At 49.7% G+C, this 25,046-nt stretch overlaps 1 protein-coding gene across 6 annotated transcripts in view; it reads right to left on the bottom strand.

Moving 5' to 3' along the window:
• Positions 1-24,784, bottom strand: part of CA12 (carbonic anhydrase 12) — a 52,172-nt gene extending 27,388 nt beyond the window's left edge. For 2 of the 6 annotated variants that reach the window (XM_047864621.1, XM_047864623.1), the window contains exons 1-2: positions 24,247-24,784; positions 19,134-19,154 (exon numbers count right to left, since the gene is read on the bottom strand). In XM_047864621.1, the coding sequence (XP_047720577.1) occupies positions 19,134-19,154; positions 24,247-24,331 (106 nt within the window). In that variant the 5' untranslated portion in view covers positions 24,332-24,784. The remainder of the gene's footprint in view (positions 1-19,133; positions 19,155-24,246) is intronic. The other 4 variants (XM_047864626.1, XM_047864624.1, XM_047864625.1 and 1 more) reach the window with 4 other exon arrangements.
• Positions 24,785-25,046: the final 262 nt, after the last annotated feature.

Here is a 25,046-nt window from a genome sequence, read left to right as displayed (position 1 = left end):
TATATACTTAAGTGATCACAGATTGTGTATCAAGTTTGAATACATTTAATGAGATTGATCATGTTTGCAATTAAAAATGGGTATTCAAATGTTGAATAGAGGAGGGAATTGCTACTCTCCTTGGAATGCTACTTAATTTTGAAGTTCATTCATTCATTTCTCCAACAAATGTGCCTACTATGTGCCCGACACTGTATTGGGTACTGAAGATGCAATGGAGAACAAAACAGATGTGGTCTCTGTCCTCATGGAGCATCCATTCCAGAGGACGAGTCTGATAATAAAGTGCAAATAGGCAAACCAATACATAAATATAATAATTACGGTCTGCAGTTAGTGCTATGAAGGAAATCAGCAAGGACTAGGATGGAGAAAATGGAGGGATCACTGTGGACCAGGTGCTACAGGAAGGCTTCTCAGAAGAGGTGCCATTAAAATTGAGACGTAAAGGATGGATCTGAGCCAACCATGAGCAAAAACAGAGGAATGGCATTCCAGAGAGAGGGCACCACAAGCTCAGAGGACTTGCTGCAGCAGAGAGCCTATGTATTTTGTATGCATGTGACGTAGCAACTGAGAAAGAACCTAGGATACATCTGGCTTCCCCATGCCCAAGATGGGCATCGCCCTACGACAACACTGCGAATCTTTTGGCACCTGCTCATGTACACTCCTCTGTTAGAAAGGCCCCCCTTTCAGGGAGCTGGTACCCACCTTTCCCTGAGGGCCGTCAGTCATGGTCCTGTGGCTAGAGCCATACAGAACATGGCTAGGCCATAGGACCCCATTCAGAGAAGAAGGCAGCCTTTGGGGCCCCCTCTAAATCCATCTTGAAACCACACATCCTGAAGATGTCATTAGGACATGGGAGTCACATTTTAAAACTATTTAATATATACTTTATAGGTCCTGCAGTTTACTTCCAAAGTTGATTAAAAGATATACAGCTTCTCATAGAAGTCCAGTGGGCTCAGCCTATGGGGAGTAGGGAGTTCCCATAGAGTCCGCCCTAGCTGGGTTCTGGCCCCCCTGCAGAAGGCCATGTTCTGCCGATTCTGCCTGTTTTCCTGCCAGTCAAGTGGAGAGGCATGGCCACAATAACCAAGATCCTGCCCGGAAGGAAAGGAGGCTAGCAGGGCTGTGGGTTAATGATTGGTGGATGAGGTCTTATGATTTTATTATAAACAAGAGGAGGCCAAGGAATCAAACTGGCATTTTCCTTTGTTAATGTTACAAATGAGTCAGAGACAGGGCAGTGAGCAAGGGCTGGAGAGTCAGGGTTACTTATTATTTATACAGCTTAAAGCTGGATTGCCGAAGGAGGCACATTCTTCCTTGGATTTTATGTTATGGGTTAATAAAAAGGGAAAAGTTTTTTTTTTAAGTTTATTTATTTTTGAGGGAGATAGACAGAATGAGAGGGGGGAAAGGCAGAGAGAGAGGGGGACGGAGGACCTGACAATGTAGGCCTTGAGCTCACAAACCTTGAGCCCATGGCCTGAGCTGAAGTCAGATGCTTAACCGACTGAGCCACCCAGGCGCCCTGAAAAGGGAAAAGTTTTCTAAAGATGCTTTAATCTGTACTTTATCTCAAACTTTCCTCTTTGTTATGTCCATTAGTATTTGGGCCAGCTTGAGAGGGAGAGCTGATGCTGGCGTCAGCTGGGCCAGTTTGAGAGGATCAAGCCTTGCTTGGTGTCATTTCTGGCTTAGCTGTGGCAGTAGGGGGAGAAGAGGTGAGCTGTAAGACTGACCGGCAACTCAACTCTCTGCTAGCCCTCAGAAGCCCCTCCCCTCTGCTTGCCATATCTAGAGGTACCCCCACAGTAGCACTGGGGTTGTGGGGGGGGGGGTGGAGGTACGAGGGTAGATATCTCTCCCTGCCTCTCTCTCTCCCCCTAACACAGGACAGAGTGTTTCCCCCTCCTCTGTGCTCCTGTAGAGCCCTTGGCGTTTCTCTTTCCTAGTAACACATACACTTTTCAAAATAGTATTTTCTATCTTTCTATCCCAGTAAACCAGTGGTTCAGTCTAGTCTCAGAACAGCTGTTGTCAAGCTTGAGTGACCACCAGAATTCCCTGGAGGGCTTTTTAAAACACAGATTGCTGAGCCCCACCTGCAGAGTTTCTGATTCAGCTACCAGGTGATGCTGATGCTGCTTGTCTGGGGACCACACTTTGAGAACCACTGTCTACAGCAGTGTTTCTTAACCCTGGATTTACACTGGCATCTCTGAGAGCTTCTAAGTGTGCCCCTGGCCCCAGCCCCTGACATCTGGTTTAATTGGTCTTGGGTGGGATCCAGACACAGGAAGCCTTAAAAAGCTTCCCAGGTGATTCTAATGTGCAGCCAAATTTGAGAAGAGCTGATGAAAAGCCCTTCCCAGATCAAAGGCCTTGAAGTTGGAGCCCCCGGCTTTTACTCCCCATCGTCAGGGTAAGATTGCTTTTTTTTTTTTTAAAAAATTAATGTTTCATTGTGGTAAAATATATATAACATAAGTTTGCCATTAGTGACACTTGGTATATTCACAGTGTGGTGCAACATCGTCACTCTTTAGCTCCAGAACATTTTCATCACCCCAAAAGGGAACCCCATCCTCATTCCCCATTTCCCATCCCCACCCCCAACCCCTGGTAACCACTAATCTACTTTCTGTCTCAATGGATTTGCCTATTCCGTATGTTTCATCTAAGTGGATCGTACAACATGTGGCTTTTCTGTCTGGCATCTTTCACATCATAGTGTTTTCATGGTGCATCCATATTGTAGCATATATCCGTACTTCCTTTTTATAGCTGAATTCTATCGCTTTGTATGGATATACCTTCATTTATTCATTCGTATTGTTGCTTTTTATTGTAGTTTAAATATCTGACTCTGGTTAAATTGCTATTCGGTTGTGTAATAAAGCATCAGTGCCTCTCCTGTGAGGGTTTTAGAAGAAGTGTGACTAGAGTCAGCAGAAAAGGAAGAGGGAGAAAATGCAGGCTGCTTTCCCGGGAACAAGAGTCTAGGGGTCAACGAGGCTCTTACTTGAATGAAAAGGGGAACCTTCCATCATCATGCTAACAAAGGCATGTTCCATACACGGTGGTGTAGCCGTGTGCCCTCCCACAAGAAGGAAGTTGGTGGGAGGGCAAATTAAGTGGGCAGAGGCTGCCTTTGTGACAGGCTCTTTGGCGAAGAGAGATGTGAAAATGTCTCAGGTGCTCTGAATCATTGGTACAGCCGTCTCCTCTAGCTGACAAGAAGCTGCTCGTCTCCAACGCCACCCCCACCCCTTTGTTAAAAGGGTGAACCTGGGGGTGACAAACCGTGACTGCATTCAGGGTTAGACAGTAGGTGAGGGACAAAAGTGGATATCTAAGTTGAATGTGGCCTTGGCAAAATACTTAGTTGTGGACCTTGGATGTCTGTTTACTAGAACGAGTACTTCCCCTTTCGCTTTTACTGTGATATCTTTCCTCCACTTCTCAGCCAAGCATCTCACAAGAGTTGTCTAAGCTGCTGGCTTCTGCGTCTTCACTTCCCATTCAGACTCCCTGCCCTGCGACTCTGACTTCTGGGTCCATGTGCCACTGAATTCAAATAGACTCTTCAGCCCTCGTTTTTCTTGCAGCCCTTGATCCCAATGCCCCCACCCCCATTTCTGAAACCTCTCCTCTTCCACTGTCTGTAACTCAGTGCCCCCTTAATGACAGCTGTCTTATGGTTTTGTTCTTGGCTCTTTCTTTACTTTCACACACGCCTCCGGACTGAGGCCATCCCCTCCCGCGGTTTCAACACCACCTCTGCCCTACGCAGTTTCCTCCTGAGCTCCAGACCAGCTGCCTACTGGATGCCCCCATTCGATGTCTATGGCTCCCTGAAACCAGACATGGCTGGAGAGGAAGGCAGAGAGACAAACCATCAAAAAAGAATAACCAAACTTGCCATATTTTCCTCTCTGACCCTCCTCCTTCCAAAACCTCCCTTACTTCCTTCAAGGTTCTCTGTCTCAGCTGATGGTACCGCCCACCACACCAAAGCCTGGAATCCCAATCTACCTCTTCCTGTCCTCTCCTTTGGCCCCATTGCTAGGCACGGAGACATAATGATTTTATTTTCAGGTATCTTTTTTAAAGACTTTTTTATTTTGAAAAATCTTAAATGTATGGAAAATTGAAGGTACCACAATGAATTCCTATGTACTCTTCACCTAGAGTCACTAGTTGTTAACATTTTGCCACACCTGCTTTATTACTCGCTCTATATATACATATATATGCACATTATTATTGTTATTACAGTTCCTCCTCAACCTGTGACAGGATTATGTCCCAATACACCCATTGTAAGTTGAAAATATCATGTAATTTGAACATGCACCTAACCTCTCGAACATCTTAGCTCAGCCTCGCCTGCCTTTAAAATTTTTTTTTTCACATTTATTCATTTTTAAGACAGAGAGAGACAGAGCATGAATGGGGGAGGGTCAGAAAGAGGGAGACACAGAATCTGAAACAGGCTCCAGGCTCTGAGCTGTCACCACAGAGCCTGACGCGGGGCTCGAACTCACGGACCACGAGATCATGACCTGAGCCGAAGTCGGCCACCCAACCGACTGAGCCACCCACGCACCCCACAGCCTCACCTCCCTTAAACATGCTTAAATTAGCCTACAAATAGGCAAAAGCATCTAACACAAAGCCTAGTTTATGAGAGAGTGTTGACTATCTCATGTAATTTGTAGAGTGCTGGGCTGAAAGTGAAAGTCAGAGTGCTTGTCTGGATACAGGATGGTTGTAAGTCCCTCAGGTGTGTACCCTCATGGTGGTGTGACTGCCTAGGAGCTGCAGCCGCCCTACCTGGTGTCACTGAATGGAATCACACCAGGTATCCCTAGCCAAGGAAGAGATCCAAATTCACAATCCCAAGTATGGTTTCTACTGAATGCGTATCACTTTCACACCATCCTAAAGTGGAAAAATTGTAAGTTGAACCATCACTAGTCGGGGCTATCTTTTGAGAGAAAGGTTTAGACTTCATGCCTTCCTGTACTTAAATACTTACATGTCTGTCTCCTGAGAACAAGGACATTGTCCAACATAATCACAATGTAACGATCCCAGTCACGAAATTTAACAATTAGTACAGTTACCTAATATACAATCAACATTCAAATTTTTCGTACCCAGTCTCAAAGGATCTTCCCATAGATTGCCTATGGTAAAATTAAAATGGAAAGCTACAGGCATTATCTTAACCATGTGATCAAAATTATCACCAGTCGAGAGCCTCCTGATGAAATACATAGATATTCAAGGACACATTATTTCTACGGTATTCATGCCAAAATGGACAACCTAATCTCATGAGAAACCCTCAGACAAACTCAAATTGAGAGACCTTCTAGGAGATATCCAGTCTATTTGCTTCAGAAATGTCAGAGCATGAAAGGTCTAAAGAGGCATGCAATGAGTTACCTGGATTGACTCCTGTATCAGTAAAAGTGCTATCAAGGACCACATTAAGTTTCTTTTAAACTTGGCCTTCATGTGTTCCCATTGGCACAGGCTTTGTTCAGACCCACAGCTCCATATCTGTCTGCCTCACTGGCCTTGTCTCTCCAGGCTTACCCCACAGCCCTCGCCTCTCCACACTGATTCACACCACTTCTGAACACTACTTTGCTGAAAATTCTACAGTGTCTCCTCAAGCCTTTGGGATTAATCCCAAGGCCTTTACTGCAGCCCTCAAGACCTTTGTGATCCCCCCCTCTCCAGCCTTTGCTTTCCCCACTGCCACCTGTCAAAAATCTGAGGTCAGTGGAGGGGGGACCTAAAATTTCAACCAGACTAACAAGTTAGGCTACCACAGTTTCATGGGAAAGACACGAGACTCCTGAGTCAGAGACAAAAGACAGTTTAATACTCACAGCAGTAGCAGAGTGACATTTGTGTCTGTTTCCAAGCCCCAATTCCACAGGGTACTACAACGAGGGCCAGGTGACACCGGCACATGCCAACTGCTCCGCATCATGGCCAAGCAACTCCAAGTTGGGAAAACCTGCCCAACTTTACCCCCAAGGGAGATACTGTCTTTATCTTACTGGATAGCAAACAAACCTGCTCTCTGCCCTGGAGGGAGACACTGTCTATGTCTTCTAAAACTATTTGCTACATACACATCTTTGAAATGATTGTCCAGAACAAAAGCCATCAGTGCCTCTGCCCACAGATTTGCTGAAACACAAGAGACCTAGGGAGAACAAGCTCCCAACACCACTCCTCAAACGCTAGTCTGCTGCCACCCTGATTCTCTAACCACGCCACACACTCTTACTTGCTTTTTGGACCTCTCTTGCCTTCAATGGAAAGCCATCCTCATCCCTAAAACACACACCACCCATGCATATAAACATTCACATGCTCTTCTTGCTGTGCTCCTTTGTCTTTCAAGAAACAGCTCCTCAGGCAGGCCTGACAGTCACTCTGCCTCCAAATTGAGGCTTGTTGTCATCCCTCAGTGTCCACAGCTCCAGCACACATTGTCATAGCACTTAATTTGCTCCACTCTAATTGCCTGTTTACATGTCTGCGGGTCCCTTGGCTGTCAACCCATTGAAGGCAAGGGCTGTGTCATGCTTGTCTCTAATCCCAGGACCAGCCCAAAAAGGAATCATTAAGGACTGCTGGCAAGAATAAGTGACTCTGTGAATGAACTGTTATTTTATAGCAGCCAGCAGTTTCTTCCTGTCACTTGAGGTAGAGTCAGATGTACAAACCCTTGAAGCTGGAAGATTGGCATGGGACAAGGGGTGGGGCAGGTGTGGGGTTCATAAGCACCTTCAACATCCTGGGGGAGGGGCCAGAAATTTGTCCACGGGGAGGCCCTCCCCGTGTTGTAGGATGGAGCACTTGGATAAGACTTCTTAGCTATACACACCTGAGGCCTGGAACTACCCAATGTTGCTATGAAAACGTAACCCTGCTGTAGCCATCCAAATGCTTGTGTTTCAGGCTGAGATACTAAGCGTTCTGTTTAGTGACCCAATGATACAAACTGGGTGCTTCTTTAACAGGTCTGTGTCCTTGCAAAGAACACTGTTTTTCTAAATATGAATTTAGGTGTCCTGAACAGGAACATTGTTGTCCCACTTGTGATGTTATTTCCAAAGTTTAAGTCATTGTGGTCAAGAGGAGTGATATTACCCCTCAGGGGACATTGGCAATGACTAGAGACATTTTTGGAATCCCAACTGGCAGGTGCTACTGACATCTAATGGGTAGAGACCAGGGATGCTGCTAAATATCCTACAATGCACAGGACAGCCCCGCACGACAAAGAATTATCCTGCCCAGAATGTCAGCAGTGCAGAGGCTGAGAAGCCCCGGGCTAGTCTATTGTGACTTCCTCTTCTGGGCGGTATGGAAGAGGGACCAGGTCATACAGTGCGGAGGAGGTTTTTCTTGAAGGAATTGGGTGCTCTCACTGTGAATCATCCTGGGGCCACAAAGAGGAATAGAGACCTGGTGTCAGGTAAGAGGGAACACAGTCAGGAGGACTCCAGGCCAGGAGAGCAAGGCCGGTGCCTACCTGGTGGTAGGGGACCCATGGCAAAGGGATGATTGTTGCCCTCAGGGAGATCTGTAGACTGTAATTGCCTGTGTCATCCCAGGGCCTGAACCAATTTTTTTTTTTTTTTTTTTGCTAAATTCCAAGGCCTAATGAATTGTTTTTTAGTGTTAGTGTTTTTTTGTTTTTGTTTTTGTTTTTTTACACTACCATATAATGAGCGCTTACTATGTACCAGGTATCACTCTGTATCTGAGGTTGGGCAATATTTTCTGCAAAAGACCAGAGAGTAAAATATCTTAGGATTTGCAGGCTGTACTGTTTCTGTCACAACTACCTGGTCCTTTTGCTCTAGTGCAAAAGCAGTCCTAGCAACTGCGTCAGTGGATGCATGGAGCCGCATGCCAAGAAAGCTTCGGCTACAAAAACAGGTGGTAGGCTGCCTTTGGCCCACGGGGCATAGTTTGCCAATCCCCATTCTGTATGCGTAACATCTGTTAATTTAATCTGCGTACGAGCCCTATGACATAGGTACTATACTCTCATTTAATAGAGGAGGTGACTGGTGCACAGAAGTTTGAATAATATGCCCGAAGTCATACTGCCATTGAGTAGCAAGGCTGGGCTCTGACCTTGGCAGTTCATACTGGCCACCATGGCAGCTCCCAGCGCGCTTTATAGGGTACAGAGCCCGGGCATCGGCATTGGTTCCAGGGTGGTTAAGAGGTGACCAGCAGGTAGGCCCTGGGTAACCGTCCAGAGCTAGAGAGGAGGAGCAGCCATGGAGGCATTTGTGACCTTGTAAACATTCCCCAGGGAGTCTGGGAATCATGAAAAGAAGGGATCTGGTAAAAGACAAACTTTCTGCAGTTACCCTGGGTGGAAGCTGAACGAAAGTGAAGGGTGACTGGCCTCGAAACATGGGCCTGATGTTAGCTCAATCCTTCACTTACCAGCTTTCACAATGAGGAAGTTCTTTCTGATAGCTAACCTACAGCACTCTTGCTGTTACTTAAAGCTACTCCCTCAGTTTTCCTGTCTAGTGAGAAAAGCTGCTTTTTCATGGGTCTCTCCCACCTGAAGACCTCATCCCAGCTACTTCTTACTATCTATCCCCTTTCCGGAGAGGCATGAGGTGCAGCAGGAGGGCTTTGGAGCCCTCAGGCTGAGCTGCCAAGCACAGCTCTGCCACTTACAAGCTGTGTGACCTTGGGCACATGTCATCGATGCCCTGAGCTTCACTCAGAAAATGGAAGTGACAGCACCTCCTCCCATCCCTGTCATGAGGAATAAATGTGGTAGCGTAAGATCAGTGTCTAGATGTGACAGACTCCCAAGACAGGCTGGGCCCTGGGCCATTCTGAGCTAAATTGTCTCAATCCTTTCTCTTGCGGGCCATTTGCCAACCTTTTCGAGCAAGGTCTCCCTTTCGCCTCACTGGAAAAGAAATCCAGGGTTCCCTGTGTGTCTCCGTTTACTTCTAATGAGATATGCGTGGTGATGTGGCATTTCGTTTCAGACTGGCTTTTACCTCTGAAATCCTATCATCCCAGATCAAGTGTCACCTTCTCCCTGGTGACTTCCCCAACTCCCAAAGCCAAAAATAAGCAGAGAAATAAACCATTCTTTCCTCCTTCGCTCAACCGATGTTTCCCAAGCATCTTGCCTGGGCTGGGGTCTGTGCATCTGTCCACGCAGCCCCTATGGGGAGGGTGTCGTTCCCCACAGGCTGTGCAGTTATGTGCTCCTTCTGGGTGACCCTCCTTGAGGCTGGAAATGGCTCCTTGCTCAGCCCCGTACCCTGCAGAGGCCCTACAACACTGCCCTGCTTGCAGTAGGCTTATGCTAAAAACAAAACAAAACAAAAAACAAAAAAAACAAAAAACAAAAAAAACACTTCTCCAGTGATAATCTTCACATTAATCTTCACTGGAAAACAAGCGCTTGGCTATTATTACCAACCCAAGAGGCACCTGTGCTTCGGGGGACAGTTATGTGAAAGGAGAACACTAAGTTCCTGCAGTTCTCCATTTCTCTCCAGGGTGTAGTAAGTTTTCGGACCAGGCAGCTTTGCATACTCAGTGTTACTTGCACACCTTCCATACTCAGGGTTGGGACACTCCCTCCTTCATCCTTGCTGACGGACACATTGAAGCATCGCACCCAAAGGTTTATCAAGAGCTGGGGAGGTTCTTGGGTCACTGCCAGAAGGAGGCACAGAGGAGTCACTTGTAAGATTGCACCTGAGGGTCCCTCCAAGCTGAGTGTGTAAACAGACCATGCCTCAGAAACCAGCCGAGAGGCTACGCCAGCTCACAGGCTAGGGGATGGAATTGTGAGCGTGTGTGAGTACAGACGCATCTCAGAAGGCAGATACTCACATGAATATGGATGTGGACGTGCATGTGTATATGTGCATGTGGGTGCATAGGCACGCCCTCCTTCCTGAGGAACCAGGATAGAGCACAATGGTCAGGCATTCCTCTTCAGTCTTGCCGGCTGCCTCTAGCCCTGCAGTGTGCCTTGCTCACAGCACACTTGTCCACTAGATGCTCCCTTTGCCCCTGCCACCCAGCCTACTCACTTGATCTGCTTTTCTGACCTGCTTCCTCACCTCAATTCCTCCTCTACTCCCTACTCTTCCTTCCAACGCTGATCCTTCTGATTCCAGTGACCACATTCCTTTAGCTGCCCTTCCTCTTCCTAAGAATCTGAGAAGGGTATTGATTCAGGAATGCCCCCAGAGGAACCCCAACAACAGTAACAGCCGTGTGTTGCCAACGGTAACCATGGCCGGGGGCGGGGGGAGTCTATTGATTTTTTCCTACCAACCACACTGGTCCTTGATCTACATTTCCCATGAGTGTGGCACATGGAACCTTATCAGATATTTATCTATGTCAAAACGTATTGTGTTTTCTTTAAGCACTAAGCCTTTTATCCTGACGAGGGGAAGAAAAGCACGTTAATTTGGCATAATTTGTTCCTGGCAAATCTACATTATTTACTTTAAAAAAAAAATCACTGCCTTTCCTCAAGGGCTTTTACACAATGTCATGATGTGCAGTGTAGGGCATGCAACACCTAATATAAAATAAACATCCGCAAAATGACCGGGAAAGCACATGCAATGGGAACCGGGAGACACAAGTTCTGGTCCTGGCTCGGTGCCTCCTGCTCTGTTTGGGCCACTGTGGAACGGTGAGTTTCCCCTGCCTCATTTGTAAGTGGGGGTGGGGTTTGGCTACATCAGTGTCCCATACACACACACACACACACACACACACCCCAGGGTCCCACGTAGGCAATATGGCAGTCTGCATGCCAATTTGAACAGAGACAGGCACTCATCCACAATCAGACTTCACCGTGTCTACATTTCTGTTAGGTGTCTACATTTCCAGCTGATTTATACCAACAGGTCATTACCCCTATTCCCCCTCCCTTGGTTCAGACCCCTAAGCCCCTCTCCCACATCCCTCTGACCTCCCTTTCTCCAGTGTTCGCACTCCATTCACTCTCTACCCTGCAGTTGAGATGATCCTTCTAAACTGCTCATCTGATCACCTCAGGTTTGTACTTGGAATGCTCCAGCAGTCCCCTGCTGCCTCCAGAATGAGGTCCTAACTCCTCAGCTGGCTCACACTCGTCACAGTCTGGCCCTGGCCTGCCTCCCCAGCCCCAGTCCCCCTCATCAAGGTTCTTGGGTGGTCCCCAGAACGTACCAGCCTAGGTGGTCATTGCATAGTTTGTCCCTTGGCCCCCAGTGCCCTTTCATGCCCTGCCCTTTGCCTGGCTTGCTCTTATCTGTCCTCCAGATCTCAGATTAGATATCATCTCCTCTAGGAAAGCTTTCTCTAGTCCTTTCCCCCAAACCCTAGGTGAGGTCTCTTCCATGCTTCATTTCTCTGTATTGTAAGACCCTGTCTAATTCACTGTCTCCTCCCAGATTCATAGTTCCACAGTGGTGGAGACCATGCCTTACTCGTCATTCTTTAGCATCTAGTCCAATACTCGGCACTTAGTATTCACTCAGTATTTGTGGAGTGAATGTGAACCAATTATCTTGGGCTAACTGAAAACTCTGATTGGTTTTTATGTGCATCTTTGATTAATAACAAAGGAGAAAGATTATTTCATTAATGTATTAATTTGTTAAAACAAATCTTTTAAGCAGTGGTGCCCATGGAGGGGGCAGAATAAAAAAGAGTGGTAGAAATCTAGAGTATCTCTACTATAAGGTCCCTTCTAGCTAAAAATTCCAGAAAGCTATTTGTTGTAACCTTTTGGCTCAGGACCAGGAAAAATATCTAGAAACCAGAAGGGTGATATAAGGAAGAATCTTTAGATTTGCAGGTCATAGAAGAATAGACAGTTACTCAAGTTGGAGCCACCAATTTGCCTCTGGGCTTCCTGGTGGCCAAAGCCAAAAGGGAAACAGTCATTTGCATGACTGCCTCAGACTTGCTACAAAATGTCTTTGGAGGGGGGACAAAGTTTTTGTTCAACAACCTTCAGAGTCACCTTTTCTCACTTCTCCACTCCTCGTCCACCTCCCAGAAGATGGAACACCCAGGAACGGCCGCTGCTACGACAGCACTAGGCACCATTTGCCAATGTCCTTGTTCCCTGCTTTAAGTAAATCTCACTTTGAACATAAGGAGCCTTTCCAGAGTGATCAGCCCCTGGAAGGTGGGGGCTGCCTGAACCTTGCCCTGACTGTGCTGGTGTCTGGACAGGTCTCATCCAGTTCACCCAGGAGTCACCCAACTGATCTAGTCACCAGTTAATGATTGCAAAACCATTTAAAAAGTTAAGATGATTTAAACAAACCATTCCGAATTACACCAGTTCTGAGTCAGCCTTTATAGGCAGAAGGAGGTGCAGCTGGCGTTTCTTCCTTCCTGGTTGGCATAAAATCGAGTGCTTGTGAGGAAATCGGGGAGCTTGCTTCTTAAAGAAACGCTTTGGTAAAAAAAAAAAAAAAAAAAAGCTCCTAAATTACTTTGTTTATGAGTACGTGTAATATTATCAAACAGAAAGCATACATGAACCGAAAATTGCAAAACGTTATAGTTTAAAATCAAATATGATGACCCATCATTCCCGTATGCTGTGTTGGGCAGTGTGCGTGCCAGCCATTATTTTTACACTTTTTTGCCCCCACTGTTTTCACTATTGAGTTATCAAAAGTAGTCATTTCAGCTCCTTTCCTCGTGTTCTTAGCATGTAACAGGGTGCTTCTCAGTGAGTGTTTGTGGAACAACTACCATATTTCATCGCTTCCAGACACCATTGATGGTATGTCCCTATTTCAGAGATGCTAAAATGTGGGGGAAATGTGCATCTGAGACTCAAGCCATTATGGTCTTTGTCCAAGGCAGCCACTTGGCCACATGGGGTGGCCCCTGGAAGTCTGGCTGTGCTTCTGGGCTTCTGTACCCCTCACCCCTGTGGGTGCCGCTGCATAGGACCCATAACATAACTCTGCATAACAGAGCAGGAAGGAAGGCCCTCCCGCCCAGGGGATTGCAGAAAAGGTCTCGGATCCATTCTCTCCCTTCCGGAAAACCAGACTTTCCAGTCCCTGCCTAGAGCCTCCTTCACACACCTGCTTTGAATTCAGCCTTGTTTTTGCTTTAAATCTTCCTTTGAGCCAGTTTACCCCAGAGGTTCCTCTCCGTTCAGTGCTGAGGCTGGGCTGCCAAGGGCTTTCACCAGCTCTGGGGGGGCCCTGTTCTGCCCTCACCAGGATGCCTGGGGCACAGGGCAGGAGGTGCAAGTCTGAGCACCGCAGGAGGCCTGATGGGGCCCCTGAGGAGACCTGCTCCTAGCTCCAGTCAGCCAGCTCTCACCCTGCAGTCCCAAAGCTTGACTCTGCCTCAGGTGGGTGAGGGTTTCTGCCTGGGGCTGGGCTTACTTAGCTCACAATCCTCACAGCCCAGACCTCAGGAGGTCTGCCCAGGTTCAGACCTCCACCCTGGCATCCTAAATCGAGGATCAGCCTTGGCGCTGAGGATCACCTCAGTCTGGCTGAGGTGGCTGAGGTGGCTATGGCTGTGGAGCCAGGTATCTGGTCCCTAGAGGCCAGAAAAGCACCGGGGAGATGACATCTGACTTCTCCCTGGCCTAATGGACAGAACTAGAAGGAACATTCTGGCCTGTGAGGAGCTTGTGTTTTTTGCCCGGTCCCTTTGTTTCTCACAAAGGAAATGTCCATTTGCTCAGAATACAAAAGGAGTACCTCCTTGCTACTAAAAGCTCAGGCAATTCAGAAAAGCACGAAGAAGCAACCCCCTCCCAACCCAGCTCACGTCTGTTTGGTGCGATAGCGTTTACAAGGCATTTTCCCACATATTAGCCAATATAATTCCACTCTGTGGGGTGGAGGGAAAGAAAATGTGATTAGCTGTATTAGGGGCTCACTATGTGCCAGGCTCCACTAGGCTCTTTCCACACGTGATCTTACTCAATCCTCCATGAAGCAGACCCGTGCTTCTCAGACACCAGTGGGCCTCAGGATCCTCGGGTGGGCTTCCCCAAATAGATGGCTGGGCCCAGCCCCAGTTTTTTAATTTGTAGGCAGATCTGGGACGGGCCTGAGGTTTTGCGTTTCTAACAAAATCAAACACGGTGCTTTTGTTACTGCCACAGAACCGGAGCTGAAGAGGTTGCTGTTTCCTCCCAGCCTCCTTCATGTGTTCCTTTTCTAGTTCTTTCTTAGTGTTTGGGAAGAGCATCGCGAGTCCCAGGTGACGCTGATGCTACTGATCTGAGAACCACGGAGTAGACGCTATTACTCGCATTCGGTAGTTGAAAAAAACTGAAGTTCAGTGAGGTTAAGTTCCTTCCCTAAGGCCATTCAGCCAGAAAGCGGCCCAGCAGATATTCATGGAGGTCTGCCTGGGTCTGGGTTCCATACACTCTCCACTTCTTCCTCCTGGTTTTCTGCCTCCCCCACTCCCGAGCCACTACACCTGCCTTTAGGAACTAATCCTGGCTTCCCTATGGTACTACCCAGCTGGTAAGGCCAGCCATGAACACTAAAATGCAGGCATTTTGGTAGCTACAGGCCAGGATCCCCCCGAACACACAAACCTCAATTCCACAGCTCAGAAGAGATGAGAAATAAGTATGAGTAGGCAGACCATACCACATCCTAACAGACCCTGGATGTCACAACCTCAGTGCGAAGTAACTGGAACAACAGCACAGATTTCATAAATGATAGTGGGTTGGATTGCTAGCCTCAAGGGAAATCCCTAAGGCATAGGGCTGAGGATTCAGTTCCCTGGTATGAGAAATATGTTCCAGCCTTTTCCTGCTGTCTCTCCTCACAGTGCTCTGTGCCTCTTGGCATTCACCCTCAGAACAGGGAATGGAATCAGGGGCGGGGCGGGGCGGGGCGGGGGGCGGGGGGTGAAGTCACTGGGGTGTTTGGAGTTGGTTGGGCCTCTTACCTTTGGTAAAGACAAGAGCTATTTTTTTTTTTTTTTTTTTTTTTTTTTTTTTAGTTTATTCGTTTATTTTGAGAGAGGGAGGGAGACAGAAAGAGCAGAGGAGGGGCAGGGAGAACGGGAGAGGGAGAGAATCCCAAGCAGGCTCCGAGCTCAGCACAGAGCCCAACATGGGGCTTGAACTCATGACCACGAGCTCATGACCTGAGCTGAAGCCAAGAGTCGGACGCTTAACCAACGGAGCCACCCAGGAGTCCTAAGACGAGATCTGTTCTTAACTAATTGCACGTGCTTCCTACCTGTGTTTTAAGTTCTCCCTTTAGCTCTTAGTCTGCTTCCCATAGTACATTTGAGAGTGAGGTCACAAGTTGCCTTTATCTGCACTAAAGAATAGAAAGTGAAGAGTTTTTCCCCCAACCTCCCCCTTGTTTCGTATCTCCCCTGTAGAGTTTGGGAAGGCCTTGGAAAGGATGTCATGTGTCAGGGAAAGCTTGTTTGTGGCAATTTAGTGTTCCAAAAGATTCGGGAGAGAAGGTGGGTGGAGCCCAGAGTCGGGAAAACCAGAGAGGTTTGCCCCGTGAAGGATCACTGCCTGATTCCCAAGGAAAATCCTTTAAGACAGGGTATCTATTGTCTGGGACCAAGGGGAGCAGCATGAGGAATGCAGTGACAGGGCCTGGATCACACAGAGTCCTGCCAGAGTCCAGGGCCTTTCGGCCACATGGCAGAGACGCTGGGCAGGAGGGCCTGTGAGGGGCTGCAGCCCACTGCCCGGTGCCCCCAGGCCACGCCACTGTCGTTCCAGAGTTCCCTGCACCAGGATGGTGGGGCTGACCCGGCGGATGTCCTGCAGGGCCCCGACTCCAGGAGAGTGGGACGCCCGCCCCATGTTCCCCATCCAACCCATCTCCTTTGAAGACTTATCTTTTATCTCCCAAATCTCTAGCAGATGATGGTATCTGTTTCTGAGCTAGCTCACATCTAAGGAGCACCGTAGCTATGACTGCTATGCTCAGGGATGGGGCACGGCACCCGTTCTCTGCTCATCTGACGTGTCCTTAGGTCATTAGTTCCAACACACTCATCCTTTTTGGCTGCTCTGTCGTTTTGAACACACTAAGGGGCCTGGGGGGCGTTTTTGTGGGGGGAGAAGTAAAAAAAACTTCCAGGGTAAGGACGACTCTCCCAGCCAGCTGGAATTCGTTGACTCTTTTATTGAATATAACACACGTACAGAACAGTGCATGGAGCATCCGTGAACAGCTTGATGAATTCTCCCCCCTCTGAGCACAGCACCCACACCAAGGAACTAACCGTGACCAGCACCCTCCTGGTGCCTCCTTCCAGTCACCTCCACCCCATGAGGGCCCCGGCTACCCTGACCTCCGTCAGCAGACAGTGACTTGAGCGGGCTGGCGTTTATCTCCCGCTCACAGGACAACCTGACTGGAAGTGCCCTCCAGTCCAGAGTCGGCGGAGCTTCCCGGGCTCAGCAGGATTGATCTGGAACTGACGAGCGGTGGGGAGGGCCTGCTCGGCAGCTCCAAACCCCGCTGACGCACCCAGCTGCTGCCCCAGCCACCCCAGAGGGGTGCACAGGACCGGGGGTGGGGGGTGCCATCTTGCCTATCAGAGGGTTCTCCTGTCTCCAGGCGGGCCGTCCGGGAGCTCAGCCTGGTGACTTTGTGGAGGGGGAGGGGGGAAGAGCTCTCTTTCCATGTGCTTCTAGAAGTCCTACCCTATGTTCCAGGCCTTGGGAGGTCCCTGGTTCAGGATGACTCACCCGCATTTACGTGCAGAGTAGCTGAGGTCTGCAGCCTGGGAAAACTAGCACGTGGCATTTGGTTGGACTCGCCTCATTCAGGGCAGCCCTCACTGTTTGGAAACCATTTCCCCCGAGCGCCTATGCCAGGCCCTCTGTTTCGCCAGGTGACGCTGAGCACAGGTGCCCACTGCCAGCCTGGACCCGTCCCTAGCCATCCTTCATTCGTCCTCCTTCACTGGCCCCCACTGAGGGCTGACTCCACATCACGTGTACCCATGTCACTAACAGGAAGCCAGATCTGTCTTTGTGCTCACCCCACGAATGTCACGCACCATTAGACTCTGCCCTCTGCTTCCTCAGCAGGGGGCTGCTACAGAGGGGCCCGCCAGAGCCCGTGGTCAGGAAGAAATGCTTCTGCACCGCTCCTGACTGCCCCCCACACACTGACCCTCCCGAGGAGCCCTGGGGCCCAGACTCTGTGGGTTCTTCCTTTGTCACGTCCCTTGCCCTGCCCTTTCCTTCCCTCTTCAGCCCCTACCACCACATTACTCTCCCTAAAACACAGATTACTCCCGGCCCTGCCCCTCCATCTATGGAAAAAGTGGGAAAGCTTTGCCCTGCCCCTGCCTGTCTCCCCTGTTCAATCCAACCTATCTTTCCAAACTTAGAGTTAATCACTCCCCTATAACTTTTTTTTTTTTAATATTTGTTTATTTATTTTGAGAGAGAGAGAGAGAGTGTGTGTGTGTGTGTGTGTGTGTGTGCAAGAGGCAGAGAGACATCCAATTTGACAATAAATTTCATATTAAAAAAAAAAAAAAGGCAGAGAGACAGAGGGAGACAGAGAGAATCCCAAGCAGGATCCTTACTGTCAGTGCAGAGCCCAGGGTGGGCGGGGCCTGGATCCCCTGAACCATGAGCTCATGACCTGAGCCGAAATCGAGTCACATGCTTAACCAACTGAGCCACAGATGCCCCAACTCTTTCTGTACTTGTTGCCCCTCAAATACCCCCTTATTTCTTGCCTCCACTCATGTGATCCCATCATCATCTTGGCCAACACCACTTCTCTGAATCCACCACCACACTGAATCCTCTCCATCCTCCACGGCCCAGGTGAAAGCCCTTCTCCTCCAGGAAGCCTTCCTTGACCATCCAGCCCTAACCCTCTCTATCCTCCTCTGAACCATCAGAGCACTGAGCCATTTATTACCTGTCATTATCTATTTAGCTTTGAACTGTGAGCTTAAAGTATTCCCAGGTACAGACCACAGCCCACCCTTCTGATCACCCACGCACTCCGCAGTGTGCCTTGCACACAGCAAATACATAAGGGATGTTAGTAATGATGGAGCCATGCAGTGCTAGGACCAAGGGGACCTTGACCTGTAGGATCATTGGTTAATTAGCTCAGTGACTTTGCTGTGCCTCCTGGGTTAACAAACATCCGGAGGCTAGCTTTTGCAAATCTAAGGCAGACCTTTTTTGGATTCTGCTTACGCTGTCGAGATCAACTCCTCTGCCTGTCACCACTCCTCCTGTGCCAGTGAGGCAGTCCCAGCCTCCTCACTATACCAGTCCGTCTTCCCCATTGCTTGTGACCGTCCCTAACAAGACATTATTAACATTCCTGTGCTTGTCAGTGGACCTGGTACTTGGCCTCCATTGCCACCCCAGCCGACGACCAAATTTCCAGTTCATTGCGACACAGCAGCTGGGCTGATTTCAGGCTGCTAACCTTGCAGGCCCGCCAGAAGTGGCTAATGTCATTCTTGAGCCAATCCCGCAGAAACCCCATTGCTTACTCGATGTCCCTCTCTCTCCTCATGCACGAGGCAGGCATCCCTCTTTCACGAAGGACTGTCACTACCCCTGAACCATGCTTGTTTACAAACACGGCAACAAGAAGTTAATCCTAGGCACACTGACAGCTTAACTCCTGGGGCCTGAGCCAAACTTCCAGAAAGGAACCCTTTGTTCTTTGTTTTTTGGAGAATAAATGTCCTCCAGAGGAGGAGGTCTCTCTCCTAGCCAAGGCCCTTGCAGTCTGGAGGTAACCCGGGCACATTCACCTGGGAGGTTTGGTAGAAATCCTTGCAGGAAGCTGGAAACCTTAACGCTGGGATTCACAGTTTACGTGCACAGAGCAGGCTCCTCGGCTTGGAGAAAGTGCTGCGTGGAACCTGGGTGGAACCGTCCTTTACAGAAGCCTGGGTACCCCCTTTTAATGATAGCAGAGTTGCTCTTCTCAACCCCCACCGTCACCTCCACAGATCGTGGAGTTTCTGGCTTTCTCATTAAATACAGCCATTTCCTCAAAAATAAAAAAGTATGCAAGATCTCTACTTACCAAAATAGCTCCACTTGGATCCTGCAAAGAACAAAACAAGGCAAAGTAAGTGCAACTGAACTTGAGCAAGCTAGAGAAAACTGCAGATTTTATTTTGAAATGGGTGCGGTCACAAAGGAGGTGGACACCCAGGCGTAAAACGTCATTGGAGTCGGTGTCAGAACAACCGGTTCCCAGAGTCACCGTGCTCCAGAGGGAGGCACAAGGCCATGGGTTCGGGCTGGGGCTCAAGGATCAGGGAGGGGGCTTCTTGATTAGAAGCCTCCCAGATCTTAAGCCAAATTTTATTTTTCTGAATACGTAATAAAATTCACAAGGCTCAAAACCCAAAAGTTCCCGAAAGGTACCAGTGAAAGCTCCTCCTCCCACCCGCTCTCCCTGCTTCCATTAGAGACAGCCAGTTTTATAGTTGATGAGAACATTTTCACGGTCTGACTACGCACACACATGTAATCACGTTCTTTCTCCCCCTTTGCACACAAACGTCCGCATACTGGAAACGTGGGTCTGCATCTTGCTCCTTCCCACTGAACAGCATACCCTGGAGAGCAGTTCACCTCCGTGCATAAAGAGGAGAAAAGTCATCTCAAAAGGCATGTTCTTCGTGGAGGAAGCTGCCACCCTCACCTGCGTTAGAAGGCCAGGGGGGCGGTAAGAACGTGGAGAAGTTCTGCCGGGAATATAATGGAAGCCGCCTACCCCCTCCCGCTCCACGCCCTGCACAGGTAGAAGTCCTCTGTTCCCACGTCAAAACACAGTTTGGGAAAAGAGGCTGCTGGGCGGCACTTTTAGTATCCCGCCTGACACCTCCCTCGTCACCTCCAGAAGGACACAGAGACCCTGAATCGAGACTCAGGGTGTCTCAGGGGACACCGCCAGGGAGAGGGACTCTCTAAATCCTAAGTGCCTCTCCTGGCTTCTCTGGAGGCCTCCATCATTCCGGGCCCACGGGGTATAGTCGGAAGAAGCTCTCACGTCTCCTTTCTCTCCTGGGAATTGATTTGCGGTAAAGCTTTAACTGACCAGCAATCTGCTCACTTAGCACAACTGGGCATTTTCTACTCAAGGCAATGGTGATTTTGAAAAGCTAAAAGAGTTTTTTAAAAAAGGGAGGGTGCGCTTGGGTGGCGCATTTGGTTAAGTGTCTGACTCTTGAGCTCGGCTCAGGGCATGACTCCACAGTTTGTGAGTTCGAGTCCCGCATCAGGGTCTCTGCTGTCGGCACGGAGCCTGCTTTGGATGCTTTGTCTCCCCCTCTCTCTGTCCCTCTCTTGTTCATTCTCTCCCTCCCCCCTCTCTCTCAAAATAAATAAACTTAAAAAAAACGTTGGAAATCGTTGAGTCTCCTTCTCAATCTGTAGTGTGGGAAAGAAGGGGGTGTTCGGATCTCTTAGAATATCTGATGAGTACCTAAGGACCTCTTCCCCAAAAAATGCCTGTAGGCTTGGACACACAAGATTTCACACACAGGTAATTTCCAGAGGTCCACAGACCCTCTAAAACCTGCTCTGGACCCCATAGGAGTTAACAGTCCCAAGATTAACCTTCCCTGAATTAGCAGTTAGATGAAGACATTCAGAACCATGGGGAAACCGAACTTGTACACTACCCCCAAGTGTACCGCTGGACCTTTTACTGAAACAACACTGCAAAGGAACAAAGGAGGCATTGCCATGGAACCAAGCTACCGAAGACCTCAACCCTCTTTGCTGAACATTTTCCTTCAGCGGTTTTGCCTGAGGGGTTCATTATTAAAATGCAATCATGGATTTCAGAGACAGAAGAAATCAGACTGCCACTTAGGCTGGGCAGCGCACTTGGAAGCTCAGGATCTAGAAGCTCACAAGTCATCGGGGAGTTTATCCTCGCCACTAACCCGGAGAGACGGGCCACTGCGGTGAGCCTGGAGACCACCAGAAACAAAGCTGCTGCCCGTGAGCAGTCCTGCCTTGTCCAGAAGTTGAATTGCACCTGCCCCAAATGAAATCATAGCCTCAGTCTTCCGCACCTTCCGCTCTCCTCCCCAAAGCTAGCCACACTGAGGTTTTCCCTACGTTGTAGCTCTTCCTCTGATGAGGCATCTGTGTGATACTTTGGAAAGCTCAGGGACCAGTGGTATAGAGTGGACATCTGGGACCGTAAAGCCTCGCAGGACCAAGGACTCAGTCTTTAAAAAGCAGCGGCATCCAGAGTAAACGTTCCCACCCTCCTCTCTCTGAGCAGGCCTGCCTGGTCCTTAAGACCAAGATACAAATGGCAGTGTCTGGAAGGACTCAGGAGCTGGAGGCTGGGGAGAGGAAGCATGATAAAATGAAGGGGAGAGTAGTCTAAGGGGGAGGGGGTTTCAGATGAAGGTCAAGGCCCAGCCTGGTCCATCTTCAGCTCAAAACTAACCTTAGGAAGACTTTCTAAAGGAAGTGTGTGTGTGTGTGTGTGTGTGTGTGTGTGTGTATGTTTGCTTTATCTGCAAGTAGCGCCTCCTGGTTCCTCGCCTCTAGCTTTAGGGGCAGGAGTCTTTTTTTTTTTTTATGTTTATTTTTTTTTTGAGAGAGAGAGAGTACTAGCTGGGGGTGGGGGGAGGGGCTGGGGGTGCCGAGAGAGAGGAAGACACAGAATCCGAAGCAGGCTCCAGGCTCCGAGCTGTCAGCACAGAGCCTGACTCGGGGCTCAAACTCACAAACCACGAGATTATGACCTGAGTTGAAGTTGGACGCTTACCACCTGAGCCACCCAGGTACCCCTAGGGGCAGGAGTCTTAACAGACTCACCTGACCATACACAGGAGGCAGGCCAGGCCAAAGCTCCTTCAGCCACATTTCAGAGGCTTCCTGAGGGAGCAGGCTCTTCCAGAAGGAAAATTTTCCCCTTCCTGGAAAGGTGATCTTGTCTGTTAGATGTTGGAGGCTCAGCTCAGTGCCTGTCAGAACCTGCAGGCCTACTCTGTACTGGGCAGGGAGAATGCCCTGAGGGCTCACTGAGGAAGTAGTATGGATAAGGATCCAGGCCAAGGGTTCAGGGCCCGCCTGCTCCCTGTCCTGGGTGTTAGAACCTTCTCTGAGTAACTGTTGTCGGGGAGGCCAGAGACTGTCTAGCTCTCCATACCAGGTTCAGACAGACCAGGCTCTGCAGAATTCATTGAAATGTTCCCCCACAGCAACTAAAAATTCCAAGGTTTTCTCCAGAAGACACTTGACCTCACTTTATTACATTCCCTCCTTCCCGACTCAAGTCATTTTTTTCAGACATTCACCAGTGCCAAATGCTGGAAGTTTAAGTGCTCCAGGGGGAGGGCAGACCACACTCTGACCTCTTTACCTAGCTTCACCCCCCTCCATTCCCAACCTTGGGTTAATACTGACACTCTACATCTCAGTGACGTTTGCTTTGACCTTGTCCCCCAAGGCAGTTAAACAGCCAAGAAACCTGCATGAGGAATAGCAGAATAAAACCCGTGTTCTTCAACTCTGGGGGGTAGGCAGGCTGGCTACTCAGTGTGGGGTGAAAGTGAATTTTTTTACTGCAAGCTTCCCCCGCCCCAACTTGGAGAATGGGGAGGGAAGCAAGGCAAAGGAGGAGGGAAAGGAAAGGAAGAGGGAGGGCACGGAGAAGAGGGGAAGAAGAGGAGGGGAGGGCAGGGAGACAGGGGAAGAGACAGCAGGGAGGAGGAGCTGCCCCAGAGTGAGGGGAGTAACAGGCTTTCTGGAAGGCAAGCCAATAAATGGCTGTTTCTCTCCCGTCTTGAGCAGCTTGGAACTACAAGGGAGATTTCTAGCAAAACTTCAGGTCTTGGTGCAGCTTTCTTGAGAGGGGAATACATGTCAAAGTCTGCAACTGTAAAAATTAATTTCCACTTTTAAATAACCCCTTTCTCCCACCCACCTTCTATTTCTCCTGGGCCAGATAGGGGAAATAATATCAAGCCTATCTTGCCAGCCAGCGGATTTGAGTTGAATTAAGAGTAATGCCAAAGCTGCAACAGGTCAGCTCCCTAGACCTTCCTCCTGCCCTGCCCCACGGGTACAGTGACCTCCAGGAGAGGAGGAGGGTTGGAGCTTGCACGCTACAGAGGAGGTCCAATGTCCCACGACCACTGCCTAGTAGGGGAGGATCCATTTCCAGCCGTCATAGTCACTTTCAGGCCTCCTACAAATGTTTCACCCTAATCTCGGTCCAGGAACCAGGCACTTACAGATGCCCCTACAACTTGGGACAGACTCTGTCAAGGGCAGGAGCCACCATCAGTTAGCCACCCAGAAGTTTCCACAAACGTCACCATCTACCCTCAAGAAAAGTGCTCACCCGGCAACTGGAGAAGCAGGGGACAGGTTGGAGTCCTGCTGTTTGTTCCTAAGGATGAACTAACCTTGACCTTGGCTGCTCACCCAAACTCACTGCCTTGACCTGAGCCTGCAGTTCAGGTCCTCCCCGTCTCCTCTCATCCCATTGGGCACCCTCAGCCTCCAGCCCTTCGGGGTTAAGGGCCCTAATTACACTCAGAAATGAGGTGTGTATGCTCTCCTGAGTGCACACACACTTCCGTTCAGGATAGTGGAGCCCTTCTGGAGAAAAACAGTGATTAAGGATGGGATGCATCATCCCTTAGACTTGGAGGTAAAACGTCATGGTAGAGAGTCTCTCCTCCAAAGAAAAGCATCCTCCACTGTGGAAGGTTCTGCAGCCGGGGCGCGGCAACCCCCTCCCGGTAACCACGCAGCCCAGAAGGCCACACTCACTTCTCTGCCATCTACACGTGGACCGAGGCACAGTACCTTAGATCCCCGTTCCCTTTCTCCTCCCTTCAGCAAGTTCCCAAGCCGCCCCTGCCGAGCTGGCGGGAGCTCAAAGAACACACAAAACATCTTTCAATCCGAAGACGACGTGCTTCCCTCAACCGCAACAGGTCGTGCCTCCCAGAAGAAAACGAATTTCCCAAAACGCATTTTCTAGATTGTCTAAAAAACACGCGTTTGAAAGTATGCATGACCTTCCCGGCTCCCCGGAATGATTTTGCTTTAGCGTGAGAGAGAGAGAGAGAGAGAGCCCCAAAGGAAACCCTCCGTCCAGGTGTAGCTGAGCTCCTGGACCGGGAGGAAAGAAGAGGCAGGCACTTTACCGTGGAGCGGGGCCGGGCCGGCTGGCTGTTCGTTTAAGCACAGGAGCAGGAGGACGGCGGCGGCGGCGTGCAGGCTGCGGGGCATCGCTGGCTGTCGGGGCGCGGCGGGAGCGCAGCCTGGGCTGCCGCTCCGTCCCCTCCCGGGCTCTCCGCGCTGGGGACCGTGTGCGCGAAGCCCCGCCGCCTTGCGAGCACGTCTGCTCTTCGGGCTCCGGGCTCCCCGCGGGCTGCTTTTAAGGAGCGACTCGGCCCCAAACACATGATGTCATCGTGCAGGGGTGGGGTGGGGGGGGGGGCGGGGGGGAGAACGCCCTGCCTACGGGGGAGGTCTGGTGCCCGGGGCTGCGAAGTGAGTTGTAGCCTGACTCGAGCCGCGCTCCGCGGGGCAACGCTGACCCGGGAATCCAGGGCTCTTTGGGAGCAGCGGGCAGGTGTGGGTCGAGAGCCGCCTGCCTCGGCCCCGCCAGGACGGGTGCGGCTGGGGACTGGCTCCACTGGTCACCGCCTTGATCTGTGGCTGCCCTTAAGTGAGAAGGGCCCTGAGTATAATGCCATACGGACAAGTGCCTCCTTCGGGACGCCCAGTTGCGTGCCTGCCTGGACCGGGCACACATCAGGGACTGGAAAGGACAGCAAAGGGGCTGCACTCCACTTCAGAATTTCCGCAGGTTGTGCAGTGCAGCCTTGCTTTTGAATTTGCACACAAAGACATTAATTAATTAAGAATAGGCAAATAGGGGAGGCAGTGAACAGCTTTAGGAAGCAATTAGACTTTCCCTAGTAACATGTTAAGTAGACAA

Source organism: Prionailurus viverrinus, chromosome B3, assembly GCF_022837055.1.
Source record: "Prionailurus viverrinus isolate Anna chromosome B3, UM_Priviv_1.0, whole genome shotgun sequence".
NCBI classification, from domain to species: Eukaryota; Metazoa; Chordata; class Mammalia; order Carnivora; family Felidae; genus Prionailurus; species Prionailurus viverrinus.
The sequence above is the reverse complement of the archived record's forward strand: the minus strand, read 5'-3'. Positions and strand labels throughout refer to the sequence as shown.